The 19559-nt window shown below is 38.9% G+C and overlaps 1 protein-coding gene across 1 annotated transcript; it reads right to left on the bottom strand.

Annotated features, from left to right (window-relative positions):
* Nucleotides 1-18272, bottom strand: LOC118806067 (cytochrome b561). Its single transcript, XM_036567373.1, has 6 exons — nt 18031-18272; nt 14883-15095; nt 7363-7461; nt 6511-6614; nt 5981-6138; nt 1-2422 (listed from the first exon to the last, which is right to left on the bottom strand). The coding sequence occupies exons 2-6, from the start codon at nt 15088-15090 to the stop codon at nt 2230-2232; spliced, it is 762 nt and encodes a 253-aa protein (XP_036423266.1). The 5' UTR covers nt 15091-15095; nt 18031-18272; the 3' UTR covers nt 1-2229.
* Nucleotides 18273-19559: the final 1287 nt, after the last annotated feature.

Below are 19559 nucleotides of genomic sequence, written 5' to 3' on the forward strand. Positions count from 1 at the left end.
CTCAAACTTGGCACAAGCCAAGTGAAGCTCTTTTAATGTCACTACTTAAGACAGCATTACACAAAACCAGCAGACACACAGCTTTTTGAATAATGTGTACTATTAGTGCAAAACAGATACAGTTAAACACGACAATGACTGCAGAATACAGTGCAAGAATGGAATACATACTCATTCATATATTCTCTCCATTCTAAGACTTTCAAGTGAAGATCATGTTGATATTAGGATTTATGTTCAGTCATCAATCATTAAAACAACAGCACAGTGCAAAACAAGACAGTAGCAACAGTTCAACGTAACACTCATTTGATATTTGATATTAAAGCTGCGACACTGACGTTACGCTGTGGAATAGTGTGTGTGGCACTTGAGGTTTTGGTTTGGACAGCCAGTGAACACTTCTTACATAGTTTTAAATAAAGCACATAAACATGGAGGAAACTGTTAGTGGCATGCAAAACTCAGAATCAGCAAATATTAACATGGTTCAAGCCTGTTATATTAGACACTTCTGCATAATGAGGTTTCACAGGAATCATTGAATGTGATTTCCTTTGACTCAGAACAGCAAACCTTATTTCTTTCTCAAGTAAGTTCTAGTTTCTCAGCCCGATATGGCACTAATAAATATTAAGGAAGGCACGTAATTATTTGGCATAGCGCGTGCCCGGTCATTTTAAAATAACAATCTGAAATAATATTTTCATTTAGCAACACCATTTACAGACGTCTGGACATCATGTATGTATCTTGGAGATCACACAGTACCAATGCACCTTGTCTGCAACTGAAAACTAATACAGCAGTGGTCAGTTTGGCAGTAACACCTACTACAGTCTTAGGACAGAAACCTGGGAGATTTATTTGCATTCCAGAAAAATAGGCATACTATTTCAAATTATATTTCTTTGCGGTAAAAGCTACCCTGTAATGACTTTCCTTACACACAAGGGGGCAGTGTTAGACAGCACTTGGTAGCAGCCTCTATCCGTCTGTTTTCCAGGAGACCAAAACATTTGGCCTGTCAGTTCACACTTGCAGTTTTGTGTAATTGCGTGCATGTTCACATTCTTTTACAGCAAGTGTTGCGAGTGTGTCCCATAACACAATTTTTTTGCAAATTTGCAAAAGCGCAGTGCACAAGACCATACTAAATGCACACTGTCCTGAATACCAGATCGAAGCCTTATAGGGTTAAGTGAATATGTCACAGTTCAGTGGGTTGGCAGTGGTGGACAGTAACAAAGTACATGCGCTTCATTACTGTACTGAAGTACTTTTGTCAAGTATTTTCATTTTTTTGATACTTTCACTCTACTACAAGTCACAGTAAAATATCCTACTTTTCACTCCTTTTTTATCCTATTTTTTAATCCTACCGATTTTTGGCCAACCAGTCATAGCACATCTTGCACTAAATCCCTCCCCTAAATGCAGAACATCCAATTGTAGCTTAGCAACAGTAACTAGGCCCAGGCAACTTTGACAAGCTCTCACAGTTAAAGAAAATGGCATGTAGTTGTGCAGAACATTTTTAAATCAGATAGCCAAAATCCCAGGAGTTAGGGTGAGGGGTAAAATTTTACCCACTTCTTAAACTAAAAAGACCCAAGAGGACACATTGTTAGCTAAGAATACTTTTACTTTTCATACTTACATATATTTAAAAGCAAGTACTTTTGTACATGAATGCAAGTAAGAATATAAATAGAGCATGTATACCTTTACTATTTTTCACTCAAGTACTGGATTTGTGTAGTTTGCCCAACACTGTGCATTTGTGGCGTTATAACATGCTGTTTTGAAAATACCAGCGAAGAACATTAATGTCCAACAATGGTAAAATATATATTCATGGTCTTAACCAGTGCTTATGCACTGAGTAAAGTCGTGAATACATCATGTTAGTGTGCACTCAAGCAAACCCACAAACTGCAAGTGTGGACCGAGAATGACCAGCTGTCTTTCGCTTGTTAATCATGTTAAACAGCCAATCAGAAACTTGACAAAACTGCTCAGTTACTGAAGGAGAGCATAGTGAACGTATGCTTTACTTGGTCTTGTGGAACAAAACTGACCCCGTGGTTACAGTGATTCCTGGCTGGAATTTTGAGGACACAGTCTGGTCCAGAGGAACTGAGGAGTGTGGGGGCTGAAAGGTGGAGGCTAGAAAGTAAACCTGGGGAAGAGTAGAGGGCATTGTGTGGCGTCTCCATGGCTGCTGTGTTATGGTGAGCTTGGGCCGGAGCCCTCACCGAGGGTGTTAAAGTGCACAGACAGGGCCTCTTCCTCGGGGTTCGGGGGCCGTCGGAACTCTTCTCTGCTCACCACGTAGCCCACCAGGATCACAAAACATACCAGCAGCAGGCCAAGAACATTCGCCAGAGCCGCCTCAGGAGCTAACTTAGAGGATGAGGATCTAAAGCAACAGGAGAGACATCACAGTCAGTGCAACTCCGCTTTAAATGTCAATGTGATGCTGCCAGATTTTAAAAAACAAATATTTACTGGTAAAGATCTAGACAAGGGATGTTTGTGGTTCTTTAAATATATGACTATCTGAACTCACTTTAGTATTCATTTAGCTAATCAGGAATTCAAATAAGGTGTGTGTAGTCTGAGGGAAAAAAGTTAATTATCTTGTCATTTGTAAATGATTTATTAACAGCATGTGAAGCAGAAACTTCGAGAGCATACGAACAGCTGATATTGCGTGTCACGTTAAGTTAAATGGTGATGTCTAAGCTCTGCTGTATATGAAAATATTTCAAACAAAAACATGAAAAATCTGTCAAATTTCCTTATATTAGCTCTTTGTATTTTTTTTAGGGATTCACGGATTTGGGAACCATGGGCCAATGCTGGTCCAGTATTTTTAGGCTATGTATATGCTGATGCTGATGCATAAACATTTATAAAATGTACAAACCCAAATCTAAAAAAGCTGGGACAGTAATTTGTAAATGAGCATATACGCACAAAAAATAAAGTTAAAATATCAAATATTGTGGTTTTGTACTGTTTTCAATTAATACCATTCAAACAGAATTTACTAATCACTGCTTTCTGTTTTCACTAGCATTTGACATGCTGGCCCAACTTTTTTTTGGAATTGAGTTTATAGAAACTGGAACAAAATCCACCTGAATTAGCATTACCGAAAAATATAAGATCTATTTCTGCATGGTTTCTGTACAAATACAGTAACCCAGTCTCACCTAAACATTCTGCTTCTCTTAAGTTGCATAACTACGTCACCAAATATCAGTTTGAAATGTGAATCAAATCAAAATGTTGATATTCAATAGCAAAAATAGCTTAAATGCCCATCCATAATCTTGTTGTCCAAATTGTTGGCCATTGCATTTGAATATACTCTGTGTACACTTTATTACATACACTTACATTGTATCTACACCCATAGTCCATTTTATCAGCTCCACTTGGGTGCACTTTGTAGTTCTACAATTATAGACTGTAGTCCATCTGTTTCTCTACATACTTTGTTAGCCCCCTTTTACATTCAGTGGCCAGGACCCCCACAGGACCACCACAGAGCAGGTACTATTTGGGTGGTGGATCATTTTTAGTACTGCAGTAACACTGATGTGGTGGTGGTATGTTAGTGTGTGTCGTGCTGGTACAAGTGGATCAGACACAGCAGTGCTGCTGGAGTTTTTAAACACCTCAGTGTTACTGCTGGACTGAGAATAGTCCACTAACCAAAAATATCCTGTCCTGTGACCACTGATGAAAGACTAGAGGATGACCAACAGAAACTGTGCTCAGATGAGCTAGAGTTTACATCTACGAGGTGGACCAACAAGGTAGAAGTGGCTAATAGAGTGGACAGCGAGTGGCTAAAAAATAAATAAACAAATTCAAAAGGTGCTCGGTAAGAGCATTGTTTTTTTTTTTGTAAGCTGATGCGTTTCTAGAGGCTTGTATAGAAATAAAATTTTGTCATCGCTTTAATTTATTTGCAAGTTTAGGTAAATTTTAGGCAGTTCCTGGCACACAAAGCCATAGGCTACACTGCTGATCAGTGCTTTTAATGGGTGCATCAACCAAAGTAAAACAGCTGCACAGAATAAAACAGTATACACTGCATCTGTGCGCAGCCAAGATGCAGAAAGGAAGCAGAATATAGTTAATCATGAAGCATAGAAAAGCACGGTGACTCACTTTGCACAGTGACTCACTCTCCTAACAAGGCTGCACTAGGATACTCTTGGCTCTGCTGAAGTGATTTGCCAATCCGTTTTTATTCTAAAGCGTGTTTTGGAGCTTTCATTTAGAGCTTTGACTATGATGACTCAAGCTGTTCTAAATAACTGAGGCCATTAATGATGGCGTATGTCAGACTAGCTGTGATATTAATCCTTTAATACTCAATTAACGCAGGCCAAATCTGATCTCCAGTAGATTAGGATACTGAGCACACTGTTTACTGATTTTTGAAGCTTCATTACTCCTACTGCTGAATAAAGCTAGTAATGCTAGCACCTAAGAGCTGTCTATAATATGAGAAGGCTGTAACTGAGAATGTTAATCTTCAGTATAAGCAATACTGTGTAAAAGTTAGAGACCACCTTTCATTTAGTTCATTTCCAGTCAAAGCCATTAAGTTCATCTTATTCGTTTTTCAGTAAAAAAGCAGAAAACATACTTTACAGTAAATTACAAAGAAGCCTTAACAACTGAATAATATCACATTTTCAGTATTTATTGTGTCCACTCGTTGCCTTCATTACATCTTTCATTCTTTCATTTGGGAGACTTGCTTTCAGTTCATCAAAGAAATCTGCAGGGATGTTTTTCCACCCCTCCAAAATTCAGTTTTAGAAGTTGGTTGTATTTTCTGCTTCTCAAACATTCAGTGATGTTGAGGTCTAGACTCCATTGATCTGAGAACACCAGCAGTTTCTTTGTTTGATCTACAAGTTTCTTCTTTTTTGTCTGTTTTCTCTTTTCAATAAGAGCTTCTTGACAGCTACACATGAGTTGAGCTGAGCTGCCTAGTCATAGCAGAAGGATGGACAGAAACACCTGTTGATTCTTTTTAGATCAGATGCCACAGTGGAGCTTGATTTTCTCCTCTCTCTCAAATATGAACGACTTAAGTGCTGGTTATCTGATGGAGACAGTTTTGGTGGTCTATCAGGATGTATTAGGTTATCTGTTTTTTTGAAACTCCTGTTTTTCATTATTTTCCCTTTGACTTTCCTCTTCCTTATGCAAGTGGATTATCTTATATCTAACCCCCTCAGAAACATCTCCTGAAAAATGAACAACTTATCTGCTGTTTGCTATTGCTGTTTTGAATGGACATTATCAATGAAGGGTGGTTTTTGACTTTTGCATAGTACTGTGTTACATATTTAATAGTAGCTACTCAATAATAACCTTATTTAATAACTTATCTACTATATTTTAATTTGTAAATAGAGGTTATCTTTAGCAAAATTAGCATTTTTGATCAAATATTCCTTTCAAGTTACATCCTGTATTTCATATTTTACTGCTCTCTCAGCTATTCTACACCTGAGTCATCTCATTATTGAATTACCAATCTCTCTGAGTTGACTCAGAGCAGCAACAGCAAACAAATCGTGCAGTGGAAAGTAGCCCTACGGCCAGGAATCAAAGCAGTCTTGCGAAAAATACTAATTTTCATCCCTTACATTTGTGCCACTACATGCCTAAATCATCTCAAACTTGCATCAAACTTCACTGATTTGTTAAGCAACCTCAAACAGACTGGCTTATGTGGTTTGCGACTCCTGTGACATACTGTTATCTATAAAAATGGAAAGAAGTACAGATAAAAACATTCGCCCCTAGTGCAAAACTAAAAAAAGCAACATCAGACAAACATGTCTTGGCAGATCGAGTGCATTTTGGGTGAGAGGGAAAATGTGTACATTTGATTTCTGGCCAAACTATTACTGTAATTAAAAAGCATGGCGGCACTCACTGGCTGCTGAAGAGCAGTTTCTCTGTGATGCCCATGAGGGAGGAGCCCACAGCCATGGCCAGCAGCACCAGGCCGAAGAAGACATGCAGTGGCAGGTACCAGCTCCGCAGCACAGTGGACGCCCAGGGGAACAGGAAAAAGGCCAGGCCCAGCAGCCACTGCACAGGAAGGCATAGTGGAAGACTGGTTTCAGTGTAAACATGCATAAAGAGCTTTTTATAACTGCAACATTTAAATTTTGTGGTGCTGCACAACAAAAAGAAGGAAATCTATCTGAAGCATCCAATCAGACATACTGTCTTTGCCCAGAGCCTTGGAACATTTTACATTTCTGTCTGATAAATAGTACACATGTTGTTTTATTTAATTTATTTACACAGTTCAGTTTTGAGTTCAGGTATGTCTTTAAGTAGTGATACCCATGATATGCTCAATAAAGCTAATCATGTTGTTTATCACAGTACTGAGGAGCAGGTGTGTGGATGTTCAGGCATAGCTAAGGCTTTATGGAGAGGCCAGGAGCAGCTCACCTGCAGGAAGAAGAGTACGAAGGTCAGCATGCCGCACCAGCTGTGCAGAGAGTACATGTTAGGGATGTTAGAGCTATTGTGGTAATCAAACACTGCCACCAACCCTGAGGAGAGACATCAACAACATCAGTACACTGTTGTTATATTCACTATGAGTGTAAATCTCACATTTACACTCATTTGACATTCAAATTTCACTACAATTCATTCCTAGTATGATTTTTTAGGAAACCATTAAACACTTCATGAGATCTCACATTTGAAGTTTAAAACCTTAAACTCTAAATTAAGATTTTGGCATGATTGAGACATTATGTATACAAATCTGACTGTATGAACAAACAGATTTACACATTAGTGGAAAGATTTACACAGTAGTGAAGAAAAGATAATGAAAACAATACACTATGCTGTTTTTTTGTTTTTTGTGTTTGAAAACAGCCCAAGAATTGTGTTTTGGCCAAAAAATGTGGGCATACTTTACTGAGTATTACGGTAATTGATTACAACTGGTTCTAACATTCCAAAAATTGATGTCTATAGTCACTATACTTTATTGAATATTCTTATCATTATTGATTATTATTGATTATAATCGATTCTAACATTCTAAAATCAATGCACTGTTGACTTGCCATCTTAAGATCGATGCACTGTTGCATTTTTAGACCCTTACATATTCAAATAATGATCATTTGTTGCTGATCTGCAGTGGGTTTTGCTGTTCTCTCTTACCAAGGTGTATTCTTCAGCATAACTAAAGCAAAAAGCGGGATCAGACACCAAATACAATAGAGACCGATCCTCAGTTCTGTTTGTTTAAACATGTACATACATATATGCAGGTCTTACCCACAATGCTGATAATGAGGGCCATCATGTGTAGCAGAGCATGGAGAATCTTCACTGAGCGCTTACTCTCATTTCTGAACACACGGTACACCAGCACACCTGGCACAGACACAATAAAACAGTACAGCAATGTGGACACACAGTTAATCAAATCATGTTGCTCTTCATAATGTCCTAAAAACAACAAAAAAAACTAAGAGGATAAAAGAGAAACTATTACGGATGGTATGATACCACTTTTCCTATTCTGATAACAATACCAGTACCGAAGCATCAGGTGACTTAATAAACACTGTTCAACCCTCACTCTCACACTAGCACCACCTTCTCTACACCGTCAACATTGACCAGTCAAGGACTATTCATTACATTCTGGATTATAATATAATGTTATGCTGATATTTGTAAATGCATTAACATTGTGTGACATGTTGTTCTTTGCTCCGCATTTCTTCCTGTGGGGAAGTAGACTGAGTTTAAGCTTGATGGTCTACCTTTAGATGCTCATCTTAAGTGAAATGCTTCAATTAAAAATAGCTCATTTTAAAGCTTAGTATCAGTCGAAACTCAATGTGTCAATATCAATATCAGAAAAGAGAAAGTGGTATCGTGCCATCTCCAACTGTCCCACACTGACTTTCCTAACTGCACTACTTGTAATCTAAACCAATGCGCCAAAACATTATGGCCTAATACGCTGTGGGTTTTCACATGCTGCCAAAACAGCTCCAATCCACCGAGGCATGGATTCTACAAGACCTCTGAAGGTGCTCTATGGTATGTGGCACCAAGACTTTAGCAGCAGATCTTAAGTCTTTCAAGTCATGAGGTGGACACTCTGCGGACTGGATATGCTGTTCCAGCACACAGATGCTCAATTAGATTGAAATTCGGAGAACACCTTGAACTCTTCATCATGCTCCCCAAACCATTCCTGTGTGCAGTGTGGCAGGGCGCATTATCCTGCTGAAAGAGGCTTCTGCCATCGGGGAAACCACTGACATAAAGGGATGTACCTGGTCCGCAATGATGTTTAGGTAGGTAGCATGTGTCAAACTGACATCCACATAAATGCCTGGATGCAGAGTTTCCTACTAGAACACTATCCAGAGCATCACACTCCATCCATCAGCTTGCCTTCTTCTCACAGTGCATCCTGGTGCCATCACTTCCCCAGGTAAACATCACACACGTACCCGGCCGTCCATGTGATGTAAAAGTCATCGGTCATCATTCAACAGACCAGGCAATCTTCCATTGCTCCAAGGTCCAGTTCTGATGCTCTCGTTCCCAATGTAGTGCTTTCGGCAGTGGACAGAGGTTAACATGAACACTCTGAACGGTCTGCAGCTATGCAGTCCCATACGCTGCAGGGTGCGATGCACTGTGGGTTGTGACACATTCCTTCAGTACCCACCATTCAAAATTTCTGTGACTTGCACCACATTGTGTCGGTTTGGACAAGACAGGATAGCCTTTGTTGCCCTCATGGATCGATGAACCTTGGGTGACCAGCACTCTGAGAAGGAACAAGTCGTTATGGCCTGCCAAAGTGGGACAAACAGCAAGTGACAAAGTTGCACTGGTCTTCTCACCTGCCCATTTCTCCCACATCCAACACATCGATTAGTAGAACTGACTGTTTGCTTATTATCTAATATATCTCAGATTTTGACATTATGAGATAATTCATGTTATTTGCTTCAACTGTGATGGTCATAATGTTTTGGCTCATCAGTGTATGTTTTTCTGACTTCAACAAAGACCCTGGATGAATACTGTTTCATTGTTCTAGTGTACACTAGTGTAGGGTTGAGATGACAAAGTTCTTCTTGATGTTCTTGATCTTAATCTGATATCAATTCTGTATTTTTCCTTTGAAGAACTCATGGCCTGTTTTTGAATTCATCTTTTCTGTGATGTCATGAGAACCACCTCCTCTACATCCACATATTCAGGCTACTGCAGTTTAGCTTTGCCCTTTCCCACTGAAGTTATGAGGAGTGTTATGAGGACTGCTTTCTGAATGAGGGACAATACAGGACAGAATAGAGCTTGTGAGAACAGAGCTTATTTACATATATTTGTTTTAAAGGCTCAGGAACAAAAACAGCCTGTTTAAAAGAGGTCATGTAAAAATCAATTATGGCCATTTTTTGTACATAAAACCACATAAATGTAGTGGAAATGTATAAGTGGACCTCAAGTGTAAATGTGAGCTTTAAAAACTACAAAGTTTTAAAATGAGGTACTTTGACTGAAGCACTTCCATCTAAAAAAGTGAAGTATTCTCACAAAGCATGTCTAAGACGCTCTGCCCACATGGAAACAGAGTGTTTGATATCTTTTGCACACAAATCTGGCCACAACTATCAGGATGCTGTCAGTTGCATTCTGATTGGCCATTCGTATGTCCATGTATACGCACTTGCTTGCAGCATTTTTTTATCATTCAGATGGGAAACAAAGTTTTGTTTTTCCAGCAAAATTCTGCACTGGACATTTTAGCATTTAGCAAGCATTTTCGAACAAGATATATCCACAGGATTTTCAGAATTGCCTCCTATTATATGCTGCACCAAAACAGACAGCTGCGACTGGTTGTTTGGCCAATCAGTCAAATGGTGTCTCCCTGAAAATGTAGTTATGTTTTGCAGTGAAAAGCAGCAGACTCTGCTGATAGGCTTGCAAAACTGGATGGTTTTTCATATTAACATTAGAGCTCATATGCCTTCTGTTATCACATCACCCACTTCACTTTGTGTTATGTTGTCATACTAGTCATTAATTTTGGCTGGATTTGTTATACAACCTAACAAGATTCGTTCTTTTGTTCATTCAATATCTGATCTAGCATTTTCTGCTGGTATCAGCTGCCTACAAATCTATCAAAGCTATGTACAAAATACCAGACATGCACACGAATAAATAAACATTGTGTTGTTCTTATTTTCTCCTTGTTTATTCAGTCTTTACAGAAATTCTGGGCCTTTAGATTGAAAACAGCAGGGTTAAATGAGATAATAAGATTAAGATAGTGAGATAATCATAACCAGTCAACACAAGCTTTCTTTCACTGCTATCCACATTTGCATCTTTAAGCAAACTATCCCTTTAATAATCTGATAGTCTCGTCCCCAGTGCACAAATTCCCTCAGGCCTGTTCTTAGCCACGTCAATCTGAACAACTCTTCTCCTAATGGAACAGCAACCTTTCAGGTTTAGTGTCCTAATTGAATTGCCGTAGTGAAGGCTGAAGAGATTAGCTGGACAAAACACATCTGTTTCAGCTGGGGGTTCAATTCACTGCCCCTATGGCCAAACAATAATACGTTAATTACAGCCATCAAACACAAAGCAGCACCGCCTGTTTCAAATTACAAACCGATATATAAGCCTGGGTCTTCTGCAGTTTTCCTGGACTAATCTAAGGCCAAAGGAAAACAGTAGTGGCTCCGTCACAGTATTTTTATCTCCCATTTATAATAGCTACTATTGCGGCTACTCTACTATCAGTAAGTGCTTACTTTAAAGGGAAATTCCAGCGATTTTTCAAAAATTCATCATAATTAAATGATGTAAACAAACTCATCCAGAGTAGTTTAACGTAAAATGCTTCATTCTAAAGAAACTTACCAAATCAGAATTGTTCACAATGGTGGTGACATGAACCAGACGTCTGAGGTTAATGCCTCTAAAAGCTCCCTCACAGAAACTTATAACACAAAATGGTTATGAATGCGCCTCATGAAGCCTGGCATATTGTTTTATGAAGGTTTTGGCAAAAGACGTTTATTTTTTTACATTTTTGGCCATTTTGGATAAAATGGTTCATACCACTACCATAGTAAAGAAATCAGAGTGAAAAACTGGTGGAATTATTCTTTAATATCAGTACAGACTATTTCCTCAACTGCAGTCACCTTGATTGCAGTGGCTAATGATTAATAGACACAGCACACAGTTATATCTATGACATCTGCTCTGTGGGTCTATTTCTAATTTGGTCTGCGTGGAACAAGAACAAGCACCATACATTACTTTTTAACTGTGTTTCTGGATTTCTGTCTCTTAACATGCATTATCTACTACATATCACTCCATTTTCACTGGTTCTAATTGAGATTTGAGCTTATGCAGTATGACATCGGGATGTTTCTTATATACAGTGTTTTCATTCAGTAAATATTTGAATTTTCCTTACACTGAAACAATGAAGCACAGGTGTTGCTTAATTTAAATGTGTACACAATTTCCCTGTGAAGAGAATATATTACATCAACTCAACTCAAAACGGCCATAAAATACAAGTTATTAATTTTCCAGCGTCAAAAAAAGCATAAAACATATATTCTTTTAACAATTAAGCTTCAACAACTAAATATAATATCAATGTTTATCACATTCAGTATCTCAACTTTTTTCCTTTATTACAGCCTCCATTCTTTTCAGGAGACTTGCTTTGAATTTTGCAGTCATGTTTTTCCACACCTCCAAAGTTCAGTCTTAGAAATTGGTTGCATTTTCTGCTTTTCACGATCAGAAATATCGTAATTACAAATTTTGCAATTAGTGCATAAAACCTTTAAACCTCCACATCTCAGATATCCAGGTTTGGCGTTCTAGTGCAATTTTTTGTCTCTTTTCTCAGCAATGCCTTCTTGACAGCTACACATCCTTTCAGACTCATAGTGTTGAGTCTTCTCACAGTTGAAGGATGGACAGAAACACCTGTGGATTTTTTTTCAGATCTGAAGTAAGAGTGGAGCTTGATTTTCTCCTCTCTCTCAAAGATGAAAGCTTTAAGTACTGTTTATCTGATGGGGACAGTTTTGGTGGTCTGGCACATCTTGCGCAGATGTTTCAGGAATTTCATTTTCTCTATATCTATTATCTATTATCTATATCTATTATCATTTTAACTCCAGCTTTGTAAACTCCTGTTTTTTTCACTTATTTTGCTTTGACTTTCCTCTTCATTATGCAAGTCAGCTATCTAGAAACAAGGTTTTGTTAGGACAGTGACAAAAACCAATGCATTATTTTTTAAAGTGTTGTGTTAAAAACTACTAAGGGTATTCAGACATGACCTTTCTCACACTTTGTGTTTGTCCAGTGATAGAGCTGTGTGGTGGCCGTGTGATAACACTAACATGCTGAGTCAAAAGCACTTTAAGGCCACACAAACAGTGATTTAAGAGTCTTCTTTGAACTTTCTTCAAAATAACAGCCTCTGCTTTTCTCTCCTGTTTTTTGAGCAGTGTTTTCTCCACGGTTAATTTACCGCCTGGAAACTTACGTCTCTTTCCCTTATTACACAACAACAGCACCAAGCTGAAAGTACTAAGCTGGTGCCAACACTTCAGGAGGCCCCCTCCAGAGCTTTCCAAAGAACCGGTCAGTCTGACCTGCCAAGTTAAACACCTCAACACGGCCAGAGAAGGAATATGCAGTGAGGAAGCGAGAGGCTGTCCTTCATTCTAATGAAAATGCAGTCAGTGCTCTTTGTGACCCACCATCATGGATGACTCATCGGTCAGATTTCAGAGACACCAATGTTTGTGGTTCACTTGTTATGTTTACAATGCTTTTTGCTATAATCCTTAGAAGTATAGAGTTATTAATGTATTTTTCTATATATGTTTTTCCACTGAATGTCACTGGATTACATCACTCGATTATGTAACCCACCAATGTGGTAGCTCAGCTATACATTAGTGCTGAAGCACAGTAGTAGCCTCACTTTCATGTGACATCAATTCAATGTGCAGAACTGTTAGACTACTTGTAATATGTATGCAGTAATGTTTGTATTTCAGCTTATCTGTAATGACCTCATAAATTGGAGGATCTAGTGACATTCAGCGGGCGCTAGTGGGTCAGATTATGAAAACTCAATTAATTTTTCTCATAGAGAAAACTGGCTTAGACCCAGAGTTCACTGACTGAAAAAAAGATGCACAAAACTAAACACAAAAACAAGCAGTGAAAAAAAATATTGTTAGTCCTGTAATAAAACCAAAAACACCAAACACTAAATCCAACCTATAGTGTCCACTGCAACACAAGTATCTTTACACACCAAGGACTTTTTAGATCCATTCTTTGTCTTTGTATGTATCTTAAAGATAATCTTTCAACATAGCACAGTCTAGTCTTGTGTTCATTTGGCATTGCGAAAACAGCAAAACTCACCAGACTGATACTACAATCCAGTCTGAGGTTATTCTGAGTACAAGCCAGTTCTTGAATAAAGCAGATTTGTACCTGTTGGCAATGATGGTCAAAGAGAATTGGAGTACACTAAAAGTAATGATATTGTTTGATTTGCATTTTTTAATCTTTTTGTCTGTTTCCTTTTCTCAGTAAGGGCTTCCTGAAAGCTACACATCCTTTAAGACCTCTTCAGTGCTGTTTATCTGATGGGGACAGGGGACAGTTTTGGTGCTCTACCAGGTTTTGCTCGTTAGGAATCCCAGTTTGTCTGTATCTTTTTTTAATCTTTTTTTAACTTTTTTAATTTTTAAAGTCCTTTGTTTCACTTATTTTTCTTTGGTTTTCCCCCTCCTGTATGCAAATGGATTATATTATGTCTACTCCGAAAAGAATAATGTACCTAATGGCAGTTAAAAACTTAAATAATACAATGACATTAAAAATCTAAATGAAAAACTACATAAAAATAAAAAATAATGAAAATTTCAGAACTTTGATAACTATGGTGTGTGCACGAGTTGCCAAAGAAGCTACGACTTGTTTGTTCCTACTGTTCACACACAAAATCATTGAACAAATCCAGCGTGGTGTCAGAATCAGCTGTTTTATTCCTTTCCAAATAATTTCATTTGTGCAGAACTTGTAGACGGTGCCAGATTTACCCCAAGCACATTTCAGTGGTGTGATCAGTGATGGTGCATGGCCAATATCTAAATTGATTCCACGCTCTCTAACTCTTTTCCAGTTATTAAGCTTGAACTTAATACTTCAGGTAAAGAAATATTTCAGCACAAAATCATTACACATACAAAGAAATTGTATTAATTTAATTTTTCACCAAATAGTCACTTTAAGAATTATGAAAAATAATACGATGGATTTAAAATTGCATTTTAAGAGTTTAGTCAGTTGTTTTTTGTCTATTTCATATTCACTTCATATCCATGTTAAATAGTATCAGTGCTCAGTATTGTAATTTTATTCAACATCCTCCATTACTGTACCATAGTAGTGGGCAGTACGGCCAAAAATGTACATCACAGTATAATTAATGTCTGACTGTTTCATATATATCAAAGTATATACTGTAGATATTTTCGAATAAAACCATTTCAGATGCTTACATAAACCTATTTGTGTTCCCCATTTGCTTTCATTCACTCTTTGCAGCAATCATTTTTATAAGAAAACCATTTAGGTTTGGAAAGGCTGTTTAAACTTCAAAGACTTCACATTAAGAGGAGGTTTCTTAGCAGGTTTGATACCAATGATACCCACATATCCCTGTTTATCTGCAATCTCACCATCTCCATAAAGGAAGACAAGGCCGAGAACCATGCAGAGCGGGTGCACGTTAAACTGCTGTGATGAACCGTCCCAGGCATAGCCCCCGTAGTAGTGCCCCATCCACACGCCTGTGATTATCACACACGTCACGCCCAGCACCTGGGAACCCGCCACGTACCACGGCAGGGTGCGCACCCCGGCCCAACCTCGCGGGATCCCCTCCATCACACCTGCAAGAGAGAGGGAGAAACACAGAGCTAAAAACAAACATCATGTGACTGACTCTGTAATCAATTTCAACAGCAAATGTTGAGCTTCGGCTGTAGAAAACCGCAGAAAGTGACAGATTAACTGGAAGAGCAGAGTCATGTTTAAATAACAGCTCCACCTTACATGTAAACAGCTGGCAGACAGTGATCAGATGACAAAGACAGCTGCCTCTCTGAATGTAGCGTAAACTATATCTGACCCCATTTCTAACTTAGCTGCTGTCAGAATGCATTAAATTAAGAGAAGGAAGGACAAAACAGAATACATGGTCTGTTTATCAAAAAACAGTAATAACAGAGAGACAATGTTATAACAGAGAGACATTTTTCGACTGTCTACCAGAATTCTGTCATTAAAAACTACAATAGGTTTTGGTTTCACAATAATTGCAAATAACTAACTTATTATATGTAAATCTGGGTTCAACATAAAAGGTTACTGTGCCTGCATGGCTGTAGGCCTAATACCAAAAAGTGGAGCCAAAACATTGTGCAGGCAACACTATTTAGCCTCACTTAGTCCATTATCATGTGATGCTGTGGTCTCTGGGCTGTGTAATAGCGATTATATCACCTCAGTTACCACCAGAGTGAGAATGATACAGCACACTTGGCCCATTTCATAAATCTTAGTGTTCTGCATTGCGAAAACACAGTAATTTGCAACACATCTCATTCTCATGGCTCCCCATGTGAGTTACTTACCACAAAGTAGGATTTCTCACTTCAAGACTGAGGTCATAGCTACAGTGCCCTTTACAAATATTGGCACCCCTGGTAAACATGAGCAAAACAGGCTGTACAAAACATTCTTTATTGCTGAGCTTTTAATCTTTCATTCAAAATGTTAATAAAAAATCTAACCCAAGTACATTGACTGAAACTAAATCTTACCAGGAAATAATTTTTTTTTCTCAAATCAGTGTGTGCCACAATTATTGGCACCCCGTTACTGAATATTTTGTGCAGCCTCCCTTTGCAAAAATAACAGCTCTTCTCCTTTAATGCTTAATGAGATTGGAGAACACATGGCAAAGGATCTGAGACTATTGCTCTATACAGAACCTCTCCAGAACCCCTCCACAGACACTGTGAACTCTCCTCTTCAGCTTATCCCACAGGTTTTCTATGAGGTTTAGGTCAGGGGACTGAGGTGGCCATGGAGAAACTGTGTTCTATGTTGATTTTGAGCCGTGCTCTGGATCCTTGTCTTCTTTGACTTGTGCTGGTACATGATGGAGTCTGTTATATTGTGCATCCGAATAAATTGTCCAGGGCCTCTGGAAGAAAAACAGCCCCACAGTGTCAGAGATCCACCCCTATACTTCACAGTGAGGATGCATGGCTTTTCTGCATGGTTATCTTTTTGTCCACGCCAAACTCTCCTCTGGTGTTTGTTGCCAAAAACTTCTGTTTTGGTCTCATCTGAGCATCACAGTCCCACTGAAAGTTCCAGTAACTTTTGGCAAACTGCAGGTGCTTGAGTTTGCTGGTCCTTAGCAACAGAGGCCTCCTTCTGGCAACTCCCCCCAAACAACTTGTGGTTATATAGGTGGTGTCTGATTGTAGTTTGGGAGACACTCTGACCCCAAAACCTAACTAACTAGCTCAAGTGAACTTAAAAACATAAAATATTAATGGGAATATACTTCAGTTAGATTTCACTCTTAAGAATTTCTAAGAATCCAAAAAATGTGGCACACAGAGATTTAAGACAAGACATTTTCATGTCAAGAGTTAGTTCTTCCTTTCAATGTTTGGCAAATTGTAGGAGCTTTTTTTTGGTCCCGACAGCAAGTCTTTCTTCCGCTTTCTTCAGAAAAAGTCTGAAGTTGTGGCTATGTAGCTGTGAACTTAACCTTGAAGTCATAGATTTCTCTGTTAATTGGCTATCCTAAGCCAAAATCAGGATTTCTCAGTTGTCCAGATAACTTAAGACTGAAGTCATAAAGATTTCTTCACTAGCTAGATAATTCAGGCCTGAAGTCTTACAAAGCCATGCAGCAAGATTTCTCTGTTAGTCAGCTAACTTGAGCCATAAATCAAGGATTTCCAGTAAGCAACAATTCTCCATCAGCTCGAGAACTTCAGCCAGAAATCATCGCTGTCCAACGCTGTCCGCTGATTGGCTGAATCTACATTTTGGTATCTTATGGTTGAAGTTATCTGACCCACCAGGACCCACTGCTCGATCAAAACCGGCCTACACTTTTAAAAAGATGTTTTTTTCAAGGGTTCTTTGGTAAAGACAGTGGTTCTATATAGAACCGTGAACAGTCAACCAACCATCTGCATGCTTAACTGGTTCTTTGCATAGTGAAATGGATTTTCAGACTGATGGAGAATGCTTTGCATATGGTTCTATATCCTTATTTTTTTGAAAATGTTTACTGTACAATCTTGACATTTTCAAATACGTTCTACATAAAACCATATACAACACATTATCCATCAATCTGAAGAACCATTTCACCAAGCCAAGAACGCTTTAAGCATTCGAGTGTTCATGGTTCCATAAAACCATTGTCTTTACTAAAGAACCCTTGAAGAACCATCTTTTTTAAGACTGTAGGCTTAGAGGCTTATTTTTGCAATTCTAAAACAGTGGTTCTCAACCCTGCAGCAGCACTACTGTAGTGTAGTAACAAACCCAACTCAGGAAGCACATGCTAACCTGCTAATTAGTTCATTAGTTTCACCAGGTGCGTCTAGAGCTCCGGGAACAGGACTGACGGAGAACCACAGGATTCATGAATTTAAGGTAAGCTGCCACATAACAACTCAACACGCTGCCAACACGTTAAAAATGAGGGACATAAAGCCTACATGAACAGGTGTCTAGTCCTACTTCACTGCTCTCAGTCAGAAAAGTGAACTGGAGGAGAAGCGAACTAACCTGTGCGGTTTCAGCGGCGTGTTCTGCTGCTTCCGATAAGAAAGTGTGTTCGACCAGCTCTCCAGAAGACCGGCGAGCAGATGTGCGGCTTTTAATCGGTTATTTCACCTCTCAGCGGCTCATATTTCACACGACACGACGCTTACAAGGCGAGGCGGCGTTAGCATCTGTCTGCTCTCCTCCCTCCGTCTTCCTCCCGCTCGGTTTAGTGGTTTTCCTTCAGTCACGACTGAACTTCAGTCCTGTCAGATAAACGGTTGCGAAGGTGACGGGCTGCTGGTGGCCACGCCCATTTCGCCATTTGCGCTCTCCTCATTGAACAACTTCTTGGAAAGGGCGGAGTCAACGCTGGTCGGTTGCCTTGGTGACCAGACCGCTTTGCGTAATGGTTGTTTATGTGCGCTGAGTTATATAGGCGAGTGCTAAAGGAGTTTGGTCAGTTTTAAACACTTTAAAAACACTAAACTCAAATTATTTGTTTATTAATTTAAAAGGACTGAAAGGACTGTTGGCTGGTTACAGCTGCCTCAAAATGCAGCTGCTAAAGTACTGCTGAAAGGGAAAACACCACATTCATTCAGAGGGTCCGAGTGCATCCGAAAATTCATGCATAATTAAATCATTAGGAAGTAAACAAAATTAGAAAGACAGGTTTGGTGTGAAATGCCTTACTCTAGAGAAACTTACAAAAGAATCAGAACTGTTTACAGTGGTAGTGATAGGAACCAGACGTCTCAAGAGTTTAATGCCTCTAGAAGCAGCATTACAGAACGTTATTTCACAAAAAGTATTACAAATATGCTGCCTGATGGCTGAGAGATTGTTTTACGATAATTTTGAGATAAGGTTTTGGCTTAAAACGTATTTTTTGAAAAACATTAGAATCAGAAACAGAATCAAGCTTTATTGGCCACGTATGCTTACACATACAAGGAATTTGGTTTTGGTTACGGGAGCTCACATTGCACAGTATCAGACAGACATTTACATGTAGTAAATAAAATAAAATAAAATAAAATAAAACATGCATTCCTACCATCACTCACTCACACACACACACACACACACACACACACACACACACGCACATACACACACACGCACGCACACACACACACACACATACACACACACACACACACACACACATCCTCTAAACCGCTTATCCCTCTGTGTGGTGTTGGGGTGCTGGAGCCTATCCCAACTGTCATTGGGCGGAAGGCAGGATACACCCTGGACAGGTCGCCAGTCCATTGCAGGGCAGACAGACAGACATACACATTCACACACACACACTCACACCTAGGGGCAATTTAGCATGTCCAACTGACCTGACTGCATGTCTTTGGGCTGTTGGAGGAAACCGGAGAACACCCTTAATGCATTTCTGTAAAAATGGCTTATGTGATCTTTTATTCAATAATGTCATATGACACATTTTACAGTTTAGTAACATTTTATCAGAACCATTGATATGAAAAAGTATGCTACGATAATGAGAGGCTAATGACTAAATAATGACCCCTTCA

This window comes from Colossoma macropomum, unplaced genomic scaffold, assembly GCF_904425465.1.
Source record: "Colossoma macropomum unplaced genomic scaffold, Colossoma_macropomum, whole genome shotgun sequence".
NCBI lineage: Eukaryota > Metazoa > Chordata > Actinopteri > Characiformes > Serrasalmidae > Colossoma > Colossoma macropomum.

Bases quoted from the DNA above. Each gene is read 5' to 3' on its own strand.
- LOC118806067 (XM_036567373.1), bottom strand. From the start codon at position 15,090: ATGGAGGGGATCCCGCGAGGTTGGGCCGGGGTGCGCACCCTGCCGTGG. The intron at 6,615-7,362 runs GTAAGACCTGCA...GTCTCTCCTCAG, and splicing joins CCTCATTATCAGCATTGTGG to GGTTGGTGGCAGTGTTTGAT. The intron at 2,423-5,980 runs GTGAGTGCCGCC...CTGTTGCTTTAG, and splicing joins AAACTGCTCTTCAGCAGCCA to ATCCTCATCCTCTAAGTTAG.